This window comes from Aethalodelphis obliquidens, unplaced genomic scaffold (assembly GCF_003676395.1).
Source record: "Aethalodelphis obliquidens isolate GAN/ISIS:26980383/991018 unplaced genomic scaffold, ASM367639v1 scaffold20, whole genome shotgun sequence".
Classification (NCBI taxonomy): Eukaryota; Metazoa; Chordata; class Mammalia; order Artiodactyla; family Delphinidae; genus Aethalodelphis; species Aethalodelphis obliquidens.
Window position 1 is genome coordinate 113,528 of NW_020837964.1, and position 21,486 is coordinate 135,013.

The 21,486-nt window shown below is 60.4% G+C and overlaps 1 protein-coding gene across 1 annotated transcript; it reads right to left on the reverse strand.

The window, feature by feature from the left end:
- Positions 1 to 5,385: 5,385 nt before the first annotated feature.
- On the reverse strand, positions 5,386 to 21,394 carry LOC113627355 (tubulin beta-3 chain). Its single transcript, XM_027119894.1, has 7 exons — positions 16,792 to 21,394; positions 16,491 to 16,550; positions 13,929 to 14,035; positions 13,730 to 13,857; positions 8,147 to 8,255; positions 7,497 to 7,607; positions 5,386 to 6,801 (listed from the first exon to the last, which is right to left on the reverse strand). The coding sequence occupies exons 1-7, from the start codon at positions 17,739 to 17,741 to the stop codon at positions 5,726 to 5,728; spliced, it is 2,541 nt and encodes an 846-aa protein (XP_026975695.1). The 5' UTR covers positions 17,742 to 21,394; the 3' UTR covers positions 5,386 to 5,725.
- Positions 21,395 to 21,486: the final 92 nt, after the last annotated feature.

Genomic DNA, 21,486 nt, shown 5'->3' on the forward strand with positions numbered 1-21,486 from the left:
AAACTGTCAATAATATGTCATTTGATGTCCAGCCCTCTGTCTCAAAAAACCTGTATAACTGTGACTTGACTTCTAATGGCAGAACAGTCCTTGAAGCTTTACTGAGATGGTGGTGTTCCTGGGTTATAATCCTCAAATTTGGTTCGAATAAAATTTTCCATTTCTTCCTTAGATCAACTGATTGATTTTTCGTCGACAGTGGTATAGGCAGGGGATGGCATTGCCTAGATTTTCCGTAATCACAAAAGTCCTGGTTTAAGTCGAAACCAAACACTCTTTTAAACGTTGGTATTTAATTTTCTTTTTTTTTTTTTTGGTAATTTATTTATTTTTGGCTGCGTTGGGTCTTCGTTGCTGCGCGCGGTCTTTTCTCTAGTTGCAGCGAGCGGGGGCTACTCTTCGTTGCAGTGCATGGGCTTCTCATTGCGGTGGCTTCTCTTTCTGTGGAGCACGGGCTCTAGGCGTGCGGGCTTCAGTAGTTGTGGCACGTGGGCTCAGTAGTTGTGGCTCGCGGGCTCTAGAGCGCAGGCTCAGTAGTTGCGGCACATGGGCTTAGTTGCTGCATGGCATGTGGGATCTTCCCAGACCAGGGCTCGATCCCATGTCCCCTGCATTGGCAGGTGGATTCTTAACCACTGCGCCACCAGGGAAGTCCCCTAATTTTCTTTGAAACCCCAGTGGTTGAGGGGGAAAAAAGGAAGAGGCAAGCAGCAGATGGTTGTACTTCCTTCCACCCATGTTCACAACTGGTGAGAGAGGGAAGCACTGCAATTCTACCCCATTTCACAGAGGATGAAACTGAGGCACAATGAGACTAGGGGCTGCTCAGTGGAGATGGGGGCGGGAGCTGGAGAAGTCTGTGTCTGTGGGAACCAGTATAATTGCTGCTCTCCAGGGGCGCCTGCTGGCTCTCTCTCCAGGACTCGTGTCACTGCCTGATGTCCTCTGTCTTGTACATTTTCACTTGATTCTTGTCTCCACCCCACCTCCACCCCCTGCCCCGCACCAGACACTAAATAAAGGCTGTAGACAAGGTTTTTTTTTTTTTTTTGCTTTCTTCACTCTTTGGGGCCTAGAACAGTACCTAGACACATAGGTACTTACTTACAGGGACTTAGGAAGGGCCAGTCCTGAGTGAGACTGGCCCTGAGAGGAAGAATGTTCCACCTGGCAAGGGGCCCACTCCCCCTGGGACAGAGCGGGGAGAAGACAGACACGGCCCCAGAACTCAAGGAGCCGGACAGACAATAAGCAAAGATGCAAATCAGTAAGAGATGTGAAGCACAGGAAGAAAATACACAGGATGACAAGGTGGCAAGCAAGGTCTGGGAGGAGGACGTCGTGCTCCAGACCCACAGGGTAAGAAGGAGAGAACCGCAGGACAGCTGGGAAACAGCGCTCAGGAGCTGCACCTGCGAGGGCCCCCAGGCGCCACAAGAGGCTGTGTGCCAGCGCAACAGAGAACAGGCTCCCGTGGCCAGAGTCTGGTGAACGGCGAAGGGCGAGGAGGGGAACGGGAGAGGCGAGGGGCTGCGGGTCCTTGTAAACACACTGCCTTTGATTTGCGGTGAGATGACAGCTGTTGGAAGTTTCTTTTTTCTTAACAGCTTTACGCAGGTGTGATTGACATACCACAAGCTTCATGTTCAACTGCACCATCTGCTCAGTTTTGACAATTGCATACACCTGAGAAACTATGACGCTGACTAAGATGGTAACCCTATCCTTCCTCTTCCTGAAAGGCTTCCTCCTGCCCCCTTGCCACCCCCCCACCCTGTCCCCACCTCTGTCCCCAGGCAGCCACTGATCTGGGACATGCTGGCTCGATTCTAGTGTTAGCACCACCACGTTCATCTTTGTTCTCTGGTTTTCCTCTGACAATCATGCCGTTGTATTCCCCAGGGCTGCTGGAAGGAATGTTAGGTGTATGACAGGTGCTGGAAAGTGGAGGAATCCCGGGGAGACTCTCAGCTGACCTTATAAATGGTTCCTGCTGGATGAGAATACAGTCCTCCTCTGAAACCCTCAGAGAAGAAGATAGAAAAGCATACGGAAGCACCCACACCAGTGTCCCACGCGTATTAATACCTGAACTCTGCAGTTCCCCAGGAAACGGGATCCTGCTCAGCTTCACAGTCCTGGTCTGCGGTGGGTGTTGTCACACCAGCCCACGGTGACTTCATTCCCTCCAGTTCTGCCTCGCTCCATCCTTCCTCCACAGCCCCGGTGCCCTGGCCCATCCTCTCCTGGGGAGGACCCCACACCCCACACCTGTGCTGACAGCAGCCCCTGCACGTGGTGGCCTCGACATGCGGAGCCTTATTGCACTCGTATGTGTACCCACTCATTTATTATTCTCTAAGCAAGTCGCTTTCAAAGAATTTTAAGAGCCTAAGTCTTTTCTTTCAATTGAATCTATACGGAGTTCCGACTCCTAAAATATGAGTGGACGTGTCCTTCGCAGCTGGGGAAGGTGCCCTAGAGAGGGGAAGTGCCCTGCCACATGGAGAGGGGCAGAGTTGACGGTCATCTCCATTCCACACTCACTGCCCCCCTTCTCAAGCTGTCGTTGTCCCCCAGGGGTGGTGGGATCCATGATGACTCGGCTCCGGCATCCTCCGTGCAAATTGTGTCCCTGCCCCTGGAGGCTGGGGTCTTGGGCAGCTTTGCCTGTCTCCAGGCCTCGGCCTCTTCCCCTGAAACATCCGCCTCACAAGTGTGCCGGGACGTGTGACCTAGTGGATGAAGAGCTCAGGGCTGCCTGGCCCCCAGAACAGGCCCAGCTGTGGGGCTGCCGGGGACCCCAGTCTCAGATTTCCAGATTTTGTAACTGAGGAATAATTGCTTAGTATAAACATGTCCCCAAGTGGAATGTTATTTGTTCTTCATCTGAAATTCCAGTGTAACTGGGCGTCCTGTATTTGCTCTGGCAGCCCTGTCCCTGGGGGTGAGGCCATCTCCTGGCCCCTGAGCAGCCCTGCATGCCAGGCTGAGGGCGCAGGGCCAGGGCCAGGAGTGTGCCCAGGTCTGGATGCCCCTGGCCCATCACCCAGGCTGAAGGCAAAACAGCCCGTGAGGTAGGCGGCCCCAAAGGCCATCCAACAGTGGTGTCAATACTGGATGGCACTGGGCCCATCAGAGCCCTTCGGGGAGGTTCAGGTGAGACTGAGTAACCCCTGAGCGGGCTTCTCCTGCCCCCTCCTGTCCAGGCATCCCTGCAAATAATCTCGCCTCACCAATAATAACAGGCATGTAAGAGCTAACACTTAGGGCTTTTGTTATGGGCCATGTGCTGTTCCAGCCACTTTCCATGTGTGTTCCTGTTTTCAGGTGCACAGCGAACCACTCTGAAATGCGCTGACATAAAGCACAGCCATTCACCTCGCTCAGGGATGCCGTGGGTCAGGACTTCACGCAGAGCCCAGGGCTGGCTTGTCTCTGCTCCACCATGTCTGCAAGGAGTGAGGCTAGGACTGAGGAAAACAGGAGAGAACTAAATGGCCCCTCATAAGAAAGGGAGCCGGGGCTTCCCTGTTGGCGCAGTGGTTGAGAGTCCGCCTGCCGATGCAGGGGACACGGGTTCGTGCCCCGGTCCGGGAAGATCCCACATGCCGCGGAGCGGCTGGGCCCGTGAGCCATTGCCACTGAGCCTGCGCATCCGGAGCCCGTGCTCTGCAAAGGGAGAGGCCACGACAGTGAGAGGCCTGCAAACCGCAAAAAAAAAAAAAAAAGAAAGGGAACCAGAGGCTCAAGGGATGGGGCGGAGGGACCCGGCAGGAGGAGAGGAGGGAGGGCTGGAGGAAGGAGGCGCCAAGCCCCTCCCGCAGGAGAGGAACCCCGGGGAGCAACAGAGGCGTCCTAGGCCATCGTGAGTGCTAGAGCGGGGCTGCAGTCTAGGCGGAGAAGGCAGGGCGGCCCAAGGAGGCCAGCTTCATCTAAGTGGCCCGAGCCAGGACGAAGTTCTCACAGGTGCAGGTGCTCAGGAGGGAGGGGGGTCTATGGCCGCTTGAAGCAAAGTGGAGAGAGACACAGCCTGGGCTGGACCCCCGCTGCGCCACCTGCCAACGGGCAGACCTCACGTCTCTGAGCCTTGTTTCTTGCCTGGAAACCTGGTGGCCTCACTGTACGGGTTAAACAAGGCACAGCTTTCCACCCCTCAGGAGAGAGCCCAGGAAGACCGTGGCCCGGGGGACCCAGCATGAGCACCTGGCTATCGGGAGCACCTTTGTCAACACCTGGCGGGGGACTCAAGTCTTTGGGGGTCACTGAGCCCCTTGAGAACCTGAGCTGTGGACACCCCTCCCCCACAGTGCATGGAGGCCGCAGCCCTGTGAAGCTGCCGTGGACGTGGAGTCGGGGCCTCCACCACCCAGAGAGGAGGACCCAGCGCAGGGCTCAGACCCTCACACACAAACAGTCACACTCACTGTAACCTGGCCGCCTTGCATGTGAGGTGGGCGAGCACAGCTCTTCAGGGTCAGCCGCACGACGGGCTTAGAGCTAGACTGGCCCGGAGCAGGCGCCTGGAAGCATCCGCTCCTGCCAGAGCCCTGGATGCCGGCCCTCTCGGGGCTTCCATTCCCTGGTCCAGATCAGCCCCTTCGGCCTCTCTCTGCCCGGGTATCCACACAGAAGGGTGGGATGCAGGGGTGTCCCGGGGGAGCTGGCCTTGATGAGACCCTGGCTTCGAGGGGTGGGGTGTGGGGAGGCCGAGGGCAGAGGGTCTGGGCCCGTCCAGCTCTGCACGGGCTCACCTAGGCCCCGGGCAGGCAGCGCCTCTGGGATTCCACTTCTCTCCCTATACGAGGAGGGGGCGGCCAGGTTTCCCCTTCCAGCGGGACCCTGGGCGCCCTGCGGCCACAGGAAACGACCGCCAGGGGGCGCGTGGGCCAGAACTTCGCTCCCGGCCCGGCTGCGCGGGGTGCTGTGCCCACAACTCGCTGACCAGACCCGCCCTTCCCCAGGGCTCAAGCCCCAGCCCTCCAGCACACCACATTTTCCGGGGGAGTCCTCAAGGTCCCCCCTTCCTGACTCCCCTTTGGGTCTCGGCTGCCTGCCTCTAACGTCTAGCACCCGGATAAGCCAGAGGAAAACTGTGCGGCACGAGTCACCCTGGAGGGGACTGGGGCTTGTGCCGGGTCGCCTGAGAGCACGCCTGGGCCTCCTGCAGCCATGGCCACCTTCTCCAGCACCACCGCCAGGAGCTCCCCTGCCAGGGGCTGCACCTTGGGACAGCTGCAGGTTCCAAGCACAGGCCCACGTCAGCCCCCACTGGGAGACGATGATGCTCTGTCCTGCCCCCGCCACCCGGCCTCCCTGTCTGCCCCTCCTAACCCCTCTGGCCCCAACTTTCCAGAATAAGAAGAACTCTCCAGCACCAGGCACGGGTATCCGACAGCAATAAATTTATTAAGTATCCCCCCAAGATATAAACACAAACCAGTAAAAAAAACGAACCAAACCATAAAACATCAGGCCTGGAGCTGATGATAAAGCAGAGAGACAAACGGGCCACGCAAAATGGATTTGACCTATGGCGGAAGACAGCGGAGAAGACTCACACGGGGCGGGGATGCTGTAAGTACTAAAGGACACACACTTGGGAGCCCTAGGGTGACATGACAGGGCCTGGTGGGGGAAAGGGCAGGGGTGTGTCAGTGGCTACATGGCTCAGGGGACAGACCTGTCGGTCCTGGCCGCGGCCGCGTCCCACCCCTCAGCCACTTCACTTGGGGCCCTGCGCCTCGGATTCCTCGTCATCATCTTCATACATCTCCCCCTCCTCCTCGGCCGTGGCGTCCTGGTACTGCTGGTACTCGGACACCAGGTCGTTCATGTTGCTCTCGGCCTCGGTGAACTCCATCTCGTCCATGCCCTCGCCCGTGTACCAGTGCAGGAAGGCCTTGCGGCGGAACATGGCTGTGAACTGCTCCGAGATGCGCTTGAACAGCTCCTGGATGGCCGTGCTGTTGCCGATGAAGGTGGAGGACATCTTGAGCCCGCGGGGCGGGATGTCGCACACGGCCACCTTCACGTTGTTGGGGATCCACTCGACAAAGTAGCTGCTGTTCTTGCTCTGGATGGCCAGCATCTGCTCGTCCACCTCCTTCATGGACATGCGGCCCCGGAAGACAGTGGCCACGGTCAGGTAGCGCCCGTGGCGGGGGTCGCAGGCCGCCATCATGTTCTTGGCGTCAAACATCTGCTGGGTGAGCTCGGGCACCGTCAGCGCGCGGTACTGCTGGCTGCCGCGGGCGGTGAGCGGGGCGAAGCCGGGCATGAAGAAGTGCAGGCGCGGGAAGGGCACCATGTTCACGGCCAGCTTGCGCAGGTCGGCGTTGAGCTGGCCCGGGAAGCGCAGGGAGGTGGTGACCCCGCTCATGGTGGCCGACACCAGGTGGTTGAGGTCCCCGTAGGTGGGCGTGGCCAGCTTGAGAGTGCGGAAGCAGATGTCGTACAGCGCCTCGTTGTCGATGCAGTAGGTCTCGTCCGTGTTCTCCACCAGCTGGTGGATGGACAGCGTGGCGTTGTAGGGCTCGACCACCGTGTCCGACACCTTAGGCGAGGGCACCACGCTGAAGGTGTTCATGATGCGGTCGGGGTACTCCTCGCGGACCTTGCTGATGAGCAGGGTGCCCATGCCCGAGCCCGTGCCGCCCCCCAGCGAGTGGGTCAGCTGGAAGCCCTGCAGGCAGTCGCAATTCTCACACTCCTTCCGCACCACGTCCAGGACCGAGTCCACCAGCTCGGCACCCTCCGTGTAGTGGCCCTTGGCCCAGTTGTTGCCGGCCCCACTCTGACCTGGGACAGGGACAGGGGGACACGGACGGGGTCAGACCTCCAGTGCCTGCCTGACGGCAGCCGCGGACGCAGCCCTGTGCCTGTTTACCCTCCATGAAGCGGGGCTTCCCGCACCTTCTCAACCCCTCCCAGCCACACTGTGTGGGGAGTCGATCATCCCTCCCCTCCAGGCCACCCACCCTCTGGCCGGCTGTGCTGGAAGGGTAAACTGCAGCCCCAGCACCCCTCACAGCCCGGGGTCGGGAGGAGGCTCATGCCCACGAGTTGGGGTGCTGAGCGCTGGGGGGTGGAAGTGGGCTGTGGCCTTCCTCCTGTCACCGTGTGAGCACCCAGGGCCCTGCCACCAGACTCAAGGGTGTGAGGACAGCTGACCTGACCACAGCAACGTCGCGTGCTCGTGAGCCGGTATCCTCTGGAGGCACTGCTGCTGCCCCCTACCCCGCCCCCACCCCCATCTCTCTAAGGATCCTGTGAGCTCAAGCCTCTGTTGCACACATCGTTCTGCTTGAAATCACAAGTGGTTTCTGTTCCTTGCACAGAACCCTTTCTCTGGGACTCTGTCCCAAGCTGCAGATTGGGGAGATCAGGTCTGCTCTGCAGGGTCACAGGCAGGGGTGACTCTGCCCTTGTTTCTGTTGATCTGGGTTTGCCAGCAGTGGGGTCCACCAGGAGAGGCTGGGGCAGGGGAAACTTACCGAAGATGAAGTTGTCAGGCCTGAAGAGGTGCCCAAAGGCCCCAGACCGGACGCTGTCCATGGTTCCAGGCTCCAGGTCCACCAGGATGGCCCGAGGCACATACTTGTGAGCTGAGGGCAGAGGGGTGGGTTACATGGGTCACAGAAGCTAGGCGCCCCTCCTTCCCTCTAAGTCCTGCCCCAGACTGCCAGCCTCATGCTCTCACCCTAAGAGCTCAGACTCTGGGGTCAGAGAGGCAGGAGCCATGTGTGAAAAGGGAGTCATGGTTGACATTCGGACAGCCAGGACCAAATCCCACGTCTACGTGGGCAGGTTAATATTTTGCCAGTTCACTAAAGACACCATTTCGCACCAGTTGCTGAGTAGCCCCTGCCCGACCCCTCCAGGTAACCCCTGCTCTGGACCCTCCCATGGGCCTCCTGAAGGGGCCTTTGGGACCCTGCCCAGCCCTGGCCATTCCACCGGACTGTGCGTGTGTCTCATGGCCATTAAACACATTTGAATCTCGCTAGGGTTATTAGGATCCCCTGTCTTTATTCTGTGAGTCTCTGGTTGCACCTGCCAGCCAACCGAAAGGAAGGCAGAGATGCTGGGACCCAGCAGTCAAGGTCCCCCCCACCCCACCCCTTGGTCCAGGATGGGGGCTCACAAGAGGCCTCGTTGTAGTAGACGCTGATGCGCTCCAGCTGCAGGTCCGAGTCCCCTACATAATTGCCACTGGGGTCTATCCCGTGCTCGTCGCTGATGACCTCCCAGAACTGCAGGGGGAACGGAGGGGTCAGTAGTGGTTGTGACCCCCACCAGGCCCCTTCCCTCCCGTAGCCTTGAAGCCCTGGTACGAAATTAGGGGCTTGGACCCAAAGCCTGCACTAGTCCCTTTGAGTGACTTTGAAAAAGAACCCCTAGCTGTGTCATCTGTAAGAAAATTGTCATAATAAATATGCATGTCCATGGAGACCAGAGCCTTCAGCGTGGTTCGGGGCTCAGCTGACACAGACCCGGGTCCCCAGACCCAGCTCTGCCCTTGGTGACCAGGGGCCTTGGGGAGTCTACTTCTCCATGAGTAATAAACACCCTCTTGGGGTGTTTCGTTTTTAATTCCCTCCTTTCAGATGAGAAAGCTGAAGCACAGAGAAGGTAAGTGCTGGAGACAGGGTCCAGGATACACGTGCCCCTCGGTGTCGAGGCAAAGATGTCCAGTGACGGGGCCTGGCAGCGTCCAGCACGCCAGCAGCCTCAGCCGACAGGAACCACAGGGGCCTGAGTGGGGAGTCACTTGCCTGGGGTTACCCAGCCTGTCCAAGCTGAGACGGCACAGCCCCAGCTTCAAGGGCTCACTCTCCCCACGGCCTCCTGCCCTGCTCGCCCTGGGCAGGAACCTACCGCGCTTCTCTCAGGACTGGGGCAGGGCAGGACCACCCCTTCCCAGCTGCGTGACCTTGGGCGGGTCCTGGAGGTTCTCTGTGCCTCAGTGGCCTCACCTGTTCAGTGGGCCTGATGCTGAAGCCAGGTTGTCGTGAGAATAGAGCAAGTTACTCTGCACAGGGCCTGTGAATGGTGAGTGCCGTGTGGGGTTATTAGCAGGCAAAGACACCGCCCTGGGCGAAGGGGGGGCTGCGCAGTGCTCCGTGCTCGCCCCAGGGGCACTTCCAGGCTGTCTCAGAGCACAGCTGCCCATGCAGGCCGGAGATCGTGGTCACACACCGTGTGACTTACCAGTGCCCCTCCCCTTTGCCCCTCAGGGTTGGGGTGACTCAGAAGAACGGGTGTGAAGGCCCCAAGAAGCAAAGGGCCTCTACACATGGGTCATGTGCTCAGGAAAAGACTGCTCAGTGAGAAAAGCAGTTAGAAATCAGTTTTCACATGCGTATCTATATATAGATGTCTCTGGCAGACATTCAAAAATCTGCTCCCGAAAAAAAAAAAAAAAAAAAAAAAAAAAATCTGCTCCCGGCAGCCGTGCCTGAGAGCGGTCCGGGGCTGGGGGAGGCAGCCGTGCCTGAGAGCGGTCCGGGGCTGGGGGAGGCAGCCGTGCCTGAGAGCGGTCCGGGGCTGGGGGAGAGGCTTTGGCACTGCACACCGTTTGGTTCTTTTGGAATTTTTGTCACGTGCACATGTTAACTTCTCAAAAAAAAAAAAAGATTAGTTAAAAATAAAAACATTTTTAAACCTGAGAAGTATGAACTGTCATTATTATAAAATGTACAGAAGGATCTTGGCATTTCACCCAGAGAGACTGTTATCAGAGGTCAGCTCTCAGCAAGGGCGGGAGCTGGACTTCTTCCTCCTTTGTGTGTTTTTGTCATTGGTAAGTTTTCTTCTTTTTTTCTGCATTAAGTGTGCATTACCGCTGTAATTAGAGGTGTCACTGAGGCATTCAGGGCCTGATCAGAGCTTCCTCCCACTGCTGGGTTCCCCATGCCCTCCTCAGGACAGTGTGAGCCGGGGGCCTTGGTTCCCACAGCCCTGGGACACCCCAGACCTCTGGCTTCAGAGATACCCACAGCCCCTGTAGAGAAGGGATGAGCTTGAGATGGCAAGTGTGGGAGGGGGAGAGAGTGACTCAGCCACCGAGCCACCAACACATCTATGGAAAGTTCTCTGGACCGCTCTATGACATGCATAGGCTTCCAGGAGGCAGCAGACCAGAGTGAGTGCAGACCCCAGCACTGGCCAGTGTGTGCCAGTGACTCCACCTCTCAGGACCTCCGTTTTCTCATCTGTAAAGTGGACATAATATGATACCCACTTCAAGTGGTCAACTCAAGGCCTGACACATAAAAGCAGTCAGCAAATGTTGGCCTCACAAAATTAAAAGGCCTTAGATATTAGTTAAATTTGTAAAGTCATATTCACTGATAAATAAAATAAAAGATACTTGAAAAAAAATCAATATACTTTGGAATATTGTGTTGCAATAAGAGATCACCACTGGTATGAGCAGATCTCCAAGGCACACCCTTAGGGGAAAAGGCACATTGCAATGACATACAGAGTAAAAGCAAGAATCTCACAGCAGATGCTAGATTTTTTATACATAGGTGCTTATGCACAGAAGATGGACTAGAATAGTGGAAAATAACTTGTCCTGCCTGAAGAGAGGGACGGAGAGGGGCGAGGTGCTTACATGGGCACTTTAGCCTTATCTGCAATGTTTCAACTTTTTAGAAGGAGAATACGTTAATAATTGCTTTTGTAGTTAAAACAAATACGAATTGTGATTTAAAATAATAAAACTTAGAATATATTATATATACAGATCATATAACATTTAATAAATAACAAAATACTATTTTATAAATTAAAGAATAATTATGATCATCACTACAGATGAGAAAACTGCCAGGTGGCGCGCGGACCCCAGGGTCCAGGCCAGGGCTCCTATTTCAGACCCCATGGTTTTGTCTCGAGCTGGGGGCGTGCGCCGCGGCGCTGTCCGTGGTACTGACCTTTGCGGCGCCTACGCTCGTGGGCGGGGGAGGTGGCGGGGCGCGCGCAGGAGCCCAAGGCAAGAGGGGTGCAGTGGCTCCCGGGAGGGAGGGCTGGCCGACTGGGGGGGGTTAAGCTGGACCCAACTGGGAGGGGCGGGGGTGGGGGTGGGGTGCGGAAACCAGGAAATTCCTCTTCCCATTGGTTGTCAGGGCCAGGCCCCGCCCTTCCGAGACCCCGCCCAGCGGCCCAGAGGCTGGGCGCAGACAAAGGCTCCGGGACGGCCCTGCCCCCTAGGGGCGGAGGGTGGGGTCCTCAGACTCTTCGCCCCACTGTGGGAGCTGGGGTCTCCCTGCCCATCCTGATGTGTCCACACAGGCCTAGATTCAAACTCCTGCTCTGTCCATCCCAGGCGTTTTTTTTATCCTTGGGGAAGGGCGACACCCAATCCCACCGCAGCCTCGAGAAGTGCAGCGCCCAACACGTAGTGGTCATCGTCACGAGTCATAAATGCCGTCATGTCACCTCTCAGGAGAGCCCTGCTCTCTCCTGGCCCCGATCGCCCTGACCTCCCTCCATAACTTCCACTCCCATCCCCACCCGCAGCCAGGCCCTCTCCCGAGCGGGCGGCCCGCCCCCAAGCAGGGGAAGCAGCCCCTCTTGCCCACCCCAGTCAGCTACTGCTTGCTGGTGATGGGCGAGAAGTTTGCTCTCCCTCCACCAGGAGGTCACAACCAGTACGGAAGCTGGAAACAAAAATGGCCAAGGAACGCATGCCTGTCCACAGGGCAGGTGCTGGGTGCCGGGGCAGGCAAATCCCCACACACGCTGTGAGCGCGTCCAGTTTGGTTCTGGAGATTTTCCAGGGCTGGGAGGCCGGAAGGAAACCACTCGACTGCTTCCATTGGTCACTGCAAAGGGCAGCGGTTGAAAAGGAAGAAACGATCCCCCTCCCCCCCAAATCCACCACTCTCTCTTTTGCATTGTTGAAAAGGATCAGATATTCGTTTTAAAAACAAACAAGAGTTAAGGAAATTAAGCCAAAATGAATAAAAAGTAATGAGCAAACCCAAGGGCCACTGCACTTGAAGCAGGAAAAAAATCTCTGCGGAGGCCACTGTCCAGCACTCGGGCCGCTGCCTCTGCCCTGCCCTCCACCCATGGGGGCTGCAGCTGGGCATGAACCTGCGTTTGCCTGATCAGTGCCGGTCCAGCCATAGAAGGAAGCCCCGTGACAGGATCACCACTCCCCCAGGCTCATGGTGGGACTCAGGCTGCCCTGCTTCCCTTCAGTGACCCCTGACTCTCGGAGGAGCAGATGCTCAGGGCAGGCCTGGCCCCTGTGACCACATTAATGAGCCCATGGCCCCTTCTGCCCGTCCAGGGCAGCTGTCAGTGACAGCCCCCAGAGCCCTGATTTAATTTGAGGCCTTGGTCCCCCAGGCCTCCCCTCCCCCAGCCCCTTCCTCAGGCAGGCACAGCTGTCTCCTCGGTGATTAGGGTGTCTCCCCACTACGCCCTCCCCCCCATGTGAGGCGCCTCCACCCTAGAGCCCAAGTTGCAATTTACATGTCAGCCACGTGGCTGCCCCAGCCCTGTTGTGATTAGCTTTTTGTTCTTGCCCGGTTTCCATGGCAACAGCCTCCAGAGGAAGCCTTTCCTGGCCCCTTCCCCTCCAGGACCTGTCTCCTCCCACTGCCTCCTTAGGGAACCAGCTCGACACCAGCCCTCTCTGGGTCCCTGGCCTTGGTGCTGACAAAGCCACCCGCCCCCCCACCTCCCCTATATTGTTCTGAGGAAAGCACAGGGGGCAGCAGGCCGCACCCACCCAGCCTGAGCCCTGCGCTGGGCATTTGCAGAGACTGAGAGCCGGAGGGTGGAGAGGCTCTGTCTCCACTTGCTATGTGACCTTGGGCAAGGGACAGCTTCTCTGGACTTAGGGATGGGACACCTGCCTCCTGGGTTCGGCTGGGGATGACGCCATCCCCTTCCCGCCTCAGTTCCAACATCTGTGAGGTGGGCTAACAATGGAGGGGAGGGGCCTAGTGGTGAAGTAGCTCTCGACCCCACCCGCCCACCCCGGCTTTGTTCCCACGTCCGACCCCGAGACTCGCGGTCCCTACGTGGGTTTGATCCAACCCTGTGGCGAGGGGCCAGGGGTTGCCCAGGCAGGGCTACGCTGAGGGAGAGTCCAGTCCTCAACCAAGGTCATCCCGAGTCCGGGCCCAATTCCTCCCCCAACAAAGGAAAAGGGTGCGGCCAGCTTCCAAAAGGAAGCTGAGGGTGGTCAAAGCTAGGTGGGGGCATGGGGCGGCTCTGGACTCTTGGAGGGTGCCAAGTTACTGGCGTGCCGGGGGGGGGATCATTATGGCTTCGGGGCGAGCCCCACCCAAACCTGCCCACCCCACCCATCTCGCCTGAGGCTGCATTGTGACCCCAGAGAAGAGGGCCACGCCCAGCCAGCGCCCCCCCGCCTCCCCGCACCTGCAGCGGCGGGTGGATGGAGTTTAGCGGCTGACCTGCGCTGTGCTCCCGCAGGCCCGAGGTAAGCCCGGTAGGGGCAGCGGAAAGGCGGGGGTGGAAATGGCAGAGGGGACGACCCGGCGTCCCGGCAGCCCGCAGCGAGGGCAAGCCCATCCTTTTCTTCTAGGCTTCGCAGTGGCGAGTGAGGCTCGGGGTGCGGCTCTGCGCGTACCGCCTCCCTGCTTCCCTCCCCCCGGGGACCGGCTCGAGGAGGGGGCGGGGGACGCGGGATGCGCGCCGGGTGCGGAGCCCGGCGCAGGGGGGCGGCGCGCGGCCTCACCTTGGCCCCGATCTGGTTGCCGCACTGGCCGGCCTGGATGTGCACGATCTCCCTCATGCTCGGTGCGTGTGGCGGGCGGCTGCGGGACGCAGGCGGACGCGCTGGGGCCGGGGCTGGCTGCGGAGGATCTGCCGCCCCCGCCGCCCGCTCTTATAGGCTGGGCCCCGCCCGCCGCGCCCGCCCTGGCGTCATCGCGCGCGGCCAATCCGGGGACGCCGCCGCAGAATGCGGCAGGGCTGCAGCATCAGCACCGCGCATCCCCGCTCCACCGCGCGCTGCAGCGCCTCCTCCCGCCGCCCCAGGGGTCTGGGGACCGCGCACCCGAAAGGAGGGGCTGGCGAGCTCCAGGGAGGACAATAGAAGCCCCCTTGGCCCTCGGTCCCCGCCCCGGCTGCCGCCTCTATCCCACCCCAGCGGCAGCCTCCCCCCTCGGCTTTGCGAGGAGGGTCTTTCTTGTCCACACCTGTGTAGGGACCAACCCCATTTCCCACCCCGAAAGGCCAACATGGACGCCTCCCAGCTCCCTGTCTTGTGTCGCGAAGGGGCGGACCAGGTACTCTGAGCTTTCCCGGGTCCCTTAATGGTGGGGTAGCCAGGAAAAGGCTGCAGCGGGCACCGACTTCTCTCCAGAAGAAAGAAATCATGGGGCAGGGCTCCCAAACGTCTGAGTCAGAAGGGCTGTGAGTGCAGGAGGGGGGCGGTGGGTTGCTATGGCAGCTCTGAGTTTCACTGTTCTTCTCTGCACTGGGGGATGCCACCTGCCTCTTCTTCCCCAGGGGGCTGCCATGAGATTCCAAACGGACCTAGCAGGTGGGGCTGCTCTGTACCCCTGCCAGGCACAGCACCTGGCATGTAGCTGCTGCTCAGTGAACATCGGTGTCAGGAATTGTCAGAAAGACACAAACAAGCCAGGCACAGAACTGACTGGGGGTGGGGTGGGGGGAGGGCAGTGGTTTCTGTCTGACTCACTCTCCCTGATGTCACCTGTACCCCTGGAGTCTTGGTCCAAGTGAGGCTAAGGAAATTCGATGGGCTGGGGGAGCTACGTAGGGAGATGGTGTGCGCATAAGGGAGAGAAGGGAGGCGGTGAAGTGGACACGCAGTTCAGAGGCTGGACGACCCACTGGCCCAGCAGTCTGCTGGGGTCAGACGTTAGAGTGAAACCGCCTATCATCAAGTCCTCCTGATATTTCAGTAACAAAATCCTCAGGAAGGGTCTCAGCCACAGCGTGCGGACCTGTTCCTGTGTGTGCGGTCACACTGCTTGTGTGGTGTAGCTGTGTGCGCGCCCCTCTCTTTCTCCTCTTGCAGCTTCCCCAGTTTGGCAAGTCTAGAAATGGGCCTTTTGTTCTCGAGAGACGCCCTCCCTCACAACACGTCCATGATGTGGCTTTCTGTGGTTGGCTTCCAGCCGCCTGGGGCCCCTCCCTGTCCCCGTTCAGGGGGTCCTGGGGAGCATTTGGCTCTTCCCTGGAGCTGGCTGCGCCTCCCTGTTGAGCAAAGGAAGAAGCTTTGCATCCCATTGACCAGGACCCATCACCAGCCCTGCCGCCCTGCAGGGTGGCATCGGGCCAGGCCAGCTCCCCCTCCATCCCCAGAGGGCTCTGGTGCCCGGCTCGAGGCTGACTCATCATCCCGTCTCCCAGCAAAAGCCGGCCCTGCTGGGAACCAGCTCCCAGCCCCGAGGTCAGCAGTCAGGGCTGGAGCTGCCAGTGGTGGGCGGGCAGGAACTGGCCGGGACAGGGCTCGGGTGGCTGGCCAGGGGGCGGCAGGGGCTGCAGGCATTACTAGACCTGCCTTGGAGTTGGCTGATACCATCACTGTTCCTCCACTGAGCCTGTACCAGGAAGGGGGTCGAATGTATGCTGTGTCTGTGGAGGAAGCAGGTGGGAACTCAGCCCAGGGCTGCAGCAGAGGGAGGGCCCAAGGGCTCCCAGCATCAGTCAGCACGGTCCGCCGCAGAGGCCCACTCCCCTGGGGCTTGGACACCCCTGTAGCCCCTGGACAGCCTCACGGCCTTCTGGGGGGCCTTGCCTCACACCCCCCAGGGCTGGTGGAGCCCTGACCCTCCTCCCAGAAGGGCAGCACTTGGAAGAGAGCAGACCCCAGCCTCCAGGCCACCCTGCCGCTGGATGAGGCAGGGATACGGACGAGGGGCTGCAGGACTGGGCCAAGAGAGGGCCACGTTCTGGCCAGGGTCACACATGGGTCACTGTGGTCCTGCTTCTGCTGCAGTTGAGGGCGCCTGGACAGTGCTGGGGTCTTGTCACCATGGTGGTGGCTGGGGGCAGGGGAGCTGCTGCCCTTACTCCAGTTGCTCTGGGCGGGGGTTTGCACCCCAGAGAAAGCACAGGCACAGGATCGGGTGGGTGTGGTCAGGTTCCCGCGCTCTCCCCCAGGTGGGGCTGTGGTTTCCTCACCTGGGCAGCCCAACCACGGTTGCTGGCTGGTTCCTGGGACTTCCTTCCTTCCTTCCCCCCTCAGCCCCGCCCCCACTCCTCCACCTCAAGCTTCAAGCAGCTTCTGGAAGGAGGCAAGACAGATGGCAAGGAGGCTGCGCCAAGCATAGAATTTATTATCAGGCTGCTTCCTGGCCCAGGAGCCTGGGTACTGGTCCCCAGTTCAGGCCGATGGCCCCCGCTTCACCCAGAGCAGGTGTTGGCCGGCACTGTCCGCCGGGGGCGTGCGGTGTCGACAGATGGGCTGAGCCCTGGCTCTCGGTCACCACTGAGCCTTGGAAGAGAGAAGCCCCACCCTCCACGGCGGCTCCACGCCTTCCTCCTTGCTGGTCACAAAGTCCTTGGAGCAGCGCTGCCGACAGCTTTTGCCACCACCCTGCGCATCCCAGTGGACGGGGGGGCCGCGCCCCGCAGTCTCCCAGCCTCACCCATCCCCCACAGCGCCTCCTGGAGCTTCGGGCCATTCCCCTCCCGGGCCCCGGAAGCTCTGTGCAGCCACACCTTCAGCGATGGCCTAGCCCGTCCTCTCCGCCAAGGGACCGCCCCGGCCACCCAGGGCTTGGGCCACACGACAGCGCCTCCTCCCTCTGCCCAGCAGCTCACCAGGAGCCCTGCAGCACCTCTTGGAGCGTCTTCCGGAGCTCCTGGCTGCGGAAGGCGTAGATGAGAGGGTCCACAATGGCGTTGCAGATGATGAGGGTGAGGAAGAGGTTGAAGTTCTTGAAGATGCAGACACAGGTGGGGTGTTGAGGGCAGAGGACGATGAGCAAGAGGTGGAGGAAGAAGGGGCCCCAGCAGAGGAAGAAGGTGCCCAGCAGGATGGTGAGGGTGGCTGCGCCCTTGAGGCCAAAGCCCTGCTGGGTGGAGCGCTGCCTCTTGTGGAGCCGGGCAATGCCCCGGGCATGCTGGCACGCCCGGGCCAGCATGTGGACGTACAGCACCGCCATGAGCACCAGCATGGCTACGAAGAAGCTCACGAGACAGAGCAGGACGGCCGCGTGGTTGTAGTAGGCGATGAAGAGGGTGCTGGCGAGGATGCTGGCCACCCAGATGGCCGCGATGACCCGCCACGCCCTGGGCAATGTCACGAGGCTGTGGTACCGCAGGGCGTAGAAGATGGAGATGTAGCGGTCCACGGCGATGGCGCCCAGGAAGCAGAGGCTGGACACCATGGAGCTGCAGATGAGCACATCAATGACGTCGTCCAGCTGCTGCACCACGGCGGCCCGAGGGGCCAGGGCGCCGGCCTCCAGCAGCAGCATGACGGCCGTCTCCAGCACGTTGCTGATGCTCACAAGCAGGTCGGACGCGGCCAGGCAGCAGATGAAGTAGTACATGGGCGAGTGCAGGTTGCGGTTCTTCATGATGGCGGCCACCACCAGCATGTTCTCCACGAGACTCACCAGCCCCAAGCTGAGGAACAGCCCTTCGGGAACGGACACCTCCAGGCACTGGGGCCCCGTCTGGTTGGTGGCCAGCCCGAGGCGGGGGGTGGCTGGGGACGTGGAGTTGAGGGGACTCAGCAGCTGCCTCTGGGGGCCGAGCACAGGCATCGTCCTGCCAGGGAGCAGGAAGGGGTCCTTGCTCTCAGGGTCCCGCCCAGCTCATGGCTCCACCGGGAGGCCCCTCACACTCCGTCCTCCGGGGCTGGACAAATGTCGGCCCAGGCACGGCCCCGGGCCTCTCCACCAGTCGTCACTTACCAGCCAGGACCCCAAGCTCCCAGTTGCCAGCCTTGCGGGCTCAGTGTCTCTGTCCTGGTCCTCAGTCCACCTCCCCTCTTCCCTGGAGGCGCGGTCGCCCAGATCCGGACATTTCTAGCCCTCTTGCTACCTTCGGTCCTACGAGACCGCCTGCCTTCCTCAGGACCTTTAAAGTCTTCCGCAGAGGCCCTCCCCCTGAGGGCGGCACCGCGACGGGCGTGTGCCCGGGCTGCAGCGTGAGGGCTGCCGCTAGATGGCGCAGCTCCATCCGGGCCTGTCCCGGCAGCTTGGCGCTCAGACCACTGCAGTCTGGCCAGCCGCGCCGTGCTCAGCTCACCTCCCCTCCAGGTGTCGCGGGCGCGGGGGTCCCGCTCCGGACCTGCCTCGGAGACTTCCAGCCCTCTTCCAGGCCCGATGCAAGACCACCACCTCCTCCCTGAAGCCGTCGGATCCTGCCTCAGGAACACACACACACACACACACACGCATGCACACACACCAGCCTGCCCCACGTTAAACGCGGACTGAAGGCGGTCCTGCCCCAAGGACCCCCAGCCGCTTCCTGCGCTCCAGCTCCTCCCGGGGCAGGGGCGGGGACAGAGCTGCCAGACCTCCCCCGACGGTCCCCACTGCCTCTGCAAAAGGTCACCGCAGCCGAGCCAGCACTCTGTCACTAAAGAGTGCCCGGTGCTGACGACAAAGCCTCCTCTGAGGGCGGGGTGGGCATGGACCGCAGGGCCGGCCCCTCACGGGTGGGGGAAGTCAGAGGCCGGCCGAGGGTCTGGTGCTTTGAAGGCGCTGGGCTGTGATGTTCCTGTTTGGGTCCGTCCTGTGCCCCTCAGCAGACGGGGGAGGGCGCACCTGCTCACCAGCGTCAGCTCCCTTCCCTGCCCTTGACGACTCACACGGCCCTTTCCCCCTTTGCCTCTGTTGGTGCTATTTATTGAAGCGCGTCGTACATGAGAGTACACGAATCATAAACATGCAGGTTGGTGCACACCGCATCCAAATACAGCCGGGAATGCAGCACCCAATCAATCAAACACTGACTGCACCAGACCCTCCGGGGTGTCCTCCCGGCCCCGACCATCGGTTAACTTTGCCTGTTTTGGAACCTGATACGCGTGGACTCCGGACCCTTCCTCACTCAGCACTGAGGCACCCTCGCGGACGCACGCAGCGGTCGTTAACGCGCAGGTCGCGTGGGCGTTTGGGTGGCCCCCGTCTGTCACAGACACTGCTGCTGGGTAACACACGGGTGGGACCGCATGGTCAGAGGCACACCTTCAGCTTCGGTAGATTCCGCCAAACCGTTTTACACCCTGGTGGACCCGTTTGCCTGTTTCTGGCCGTGCACGAGTCCCCCACCCGCCACGTAGAGGAGCGTGGAAGGAAGGGCCTCGCCTGGGCTCCACAGGAACCAGGGCGCCCCACGTCCTGGTGGAGAACCCCAAAGGGAGCAAAGGGTCCCAGGGCAGGACCATGAGGCAGAGCCACGGTGGGGGCAGTGCTGGCATCGCTGCCCTGAACCCTGGTGTCTCTGTCACGTGAGTCCCAGGACTCCCTGGCCGCCGGGCAAGCAGTGTCCTGCCTCTAGCTTACATGTCATCACGGCTCCATAAATGAGGCCTTTGAGATTGCTGCGCCTCCCCAGACCCAGCGCCCCCAGCCTGAGACTTCAAAGGCCAGGAGAACTGGGCGGCCTTTGCCATGAGACCACAGCCCCCTTCCTGGGGAGGCCTCGAGACTCCCTGTCTGGTTCTCACCCCGAGGGAGGGGGAGAGCAGGTACAGCTGAGCTGCGATTGGTCACAGTCCTGGGAAACGGCCACGTGAAACCACAGCTAACCCTGCAGCCAGTCCTACCCACTCGACCTCCAGTGCCCCCGGAAGAAAGCAAGCGAGGACTGGCCAGAGACAGGTGGGGGGGGACGGCCACCTCCTCAGAGGACATACCACATGAGACCACGTGCCGACCACTCATGAGGCTGTGAGAGCAGGAATTGTCTCAGTGCTGGGTCCCCAGCACCAGAACAGGGTCAGGCCCGCAGCACACGAAGGCTCACCATGTGAGGGAGCTCGTGGGAGCTGGAGCCTGAGGAGCTTCTGCCTGCAGAGCCCAGGGGCGCCCCTGTCTAGCCACGGCCACACCGGCTAGGCCTGCCTTCATGGGGGTCCCCCGATGGGGGTCCCCTCACAGCAGCCACAGGGAGTGCAGCCAGCGCCCCTGCCCCCTCCCCTCACCACGGAGAGATCTCAGGAAGACCTAGCCCAGAGCTGGGTCATAGGGTCTGGGTTCCAGGGTTGTCTAGTTTCCTTTAACGCAGGGAAAGGAGGGGCCTTTGTGCCCACCCTTTGGTGCCCATGCTGAAGACCTGAGGTGGGGTGTGACTTGATGGGAAAGAGCACAACCCATCAGCAATGCACGAGCAGCACAAGGCCTGAGTGGTCAGCTGAGCCTTTACAGCAGGTGCCTAGATGTGAGGGCCTTGGCTGTCTTCTCACCCCCATTAGACGGAGCAGCACGACAGAGCACTGGGTGGGCACCAGGCCTGGGGGGTGAGCAGTTTCATCACCTCCTGGGCCCAGCCTCTGCTTCACTATCCCCAGGACACTGGCTCTTCATTTTAAAGTTGGATTCCTGGTTGCAAGATGGCTGCCGTAGCGCCACACATCACACCCTCACCTAAATGTATTTAAGGTTGGAAGAGGTAGGGCGCCAAGCTCTCCTTGCTTGCCTGTCATTTTCAGAGATCAATCCCCTTCCCAGAAGACACCCAGCAGACTGTCTTACTTGCTGAAGTTCATCACAGGCCACCCTGGTGGAGACCATGTGGTTCTAGGGCAGGCTCGGTCTCCGAGCTGGCTGTGGATGGTGGGAGGGGTAACCACGTCTGCAGGGCCCTGTCCTTGCCACGGGTGTTCAAGGCACAGAGGCGCCCCCGACTCGGGAACAGCTGGAAGGATGACCTCACAGGCCTCTGCAGTAGGTGACCCCACATCACGATCAGGATGCCACAGACCTCCTGGAAGATGGGCCGACGGACCAGGACTTGGGTGCATGTTGGAGATGGCTGGGTCACACTTCCTGCCACACTGACCGGCCTGGGGCCCCAAACGCACCCTGGAGCACACGGGCAGCCTCTGTGGGTGGAGGTCAGGGCTGGGAGGGTGCCCAGTGTACAGGGTAGCACGTGGGGCTCACAACCTTGGTGGCCTGGGTCATTCCAGAACCAAACAGGATCCTTAGTCACAGGCAGCCCGTGTGGTTCTGAGCTGTCACTCAAGAGCACCAGGTCCCACCCCTTCACCCTCCCCAGCCTGCGGTCCGTTCACCCCTGGATCAAGTGCCCCCCAGTCTCTGCCACGTACACCCCCCAGAGCTGCCAAGACAAGCGTTCTTTCCAAAACACACCTCTCGGCCTCCCCACCGACGGCGCTCACTGAAGCGAGCATGGATTCTGGCTCTGCGATGCCCCGGGCCAGCAGCGCAGCGGCGGGGAGGTCCTGCCCAGGGTTGGGGCTCTGCCGTGAGTGGCCGCGGGGCACGCTCCGGGGGAGCCTTGGGGGGTGTGAGGATCTGGGGGCGCCGACCG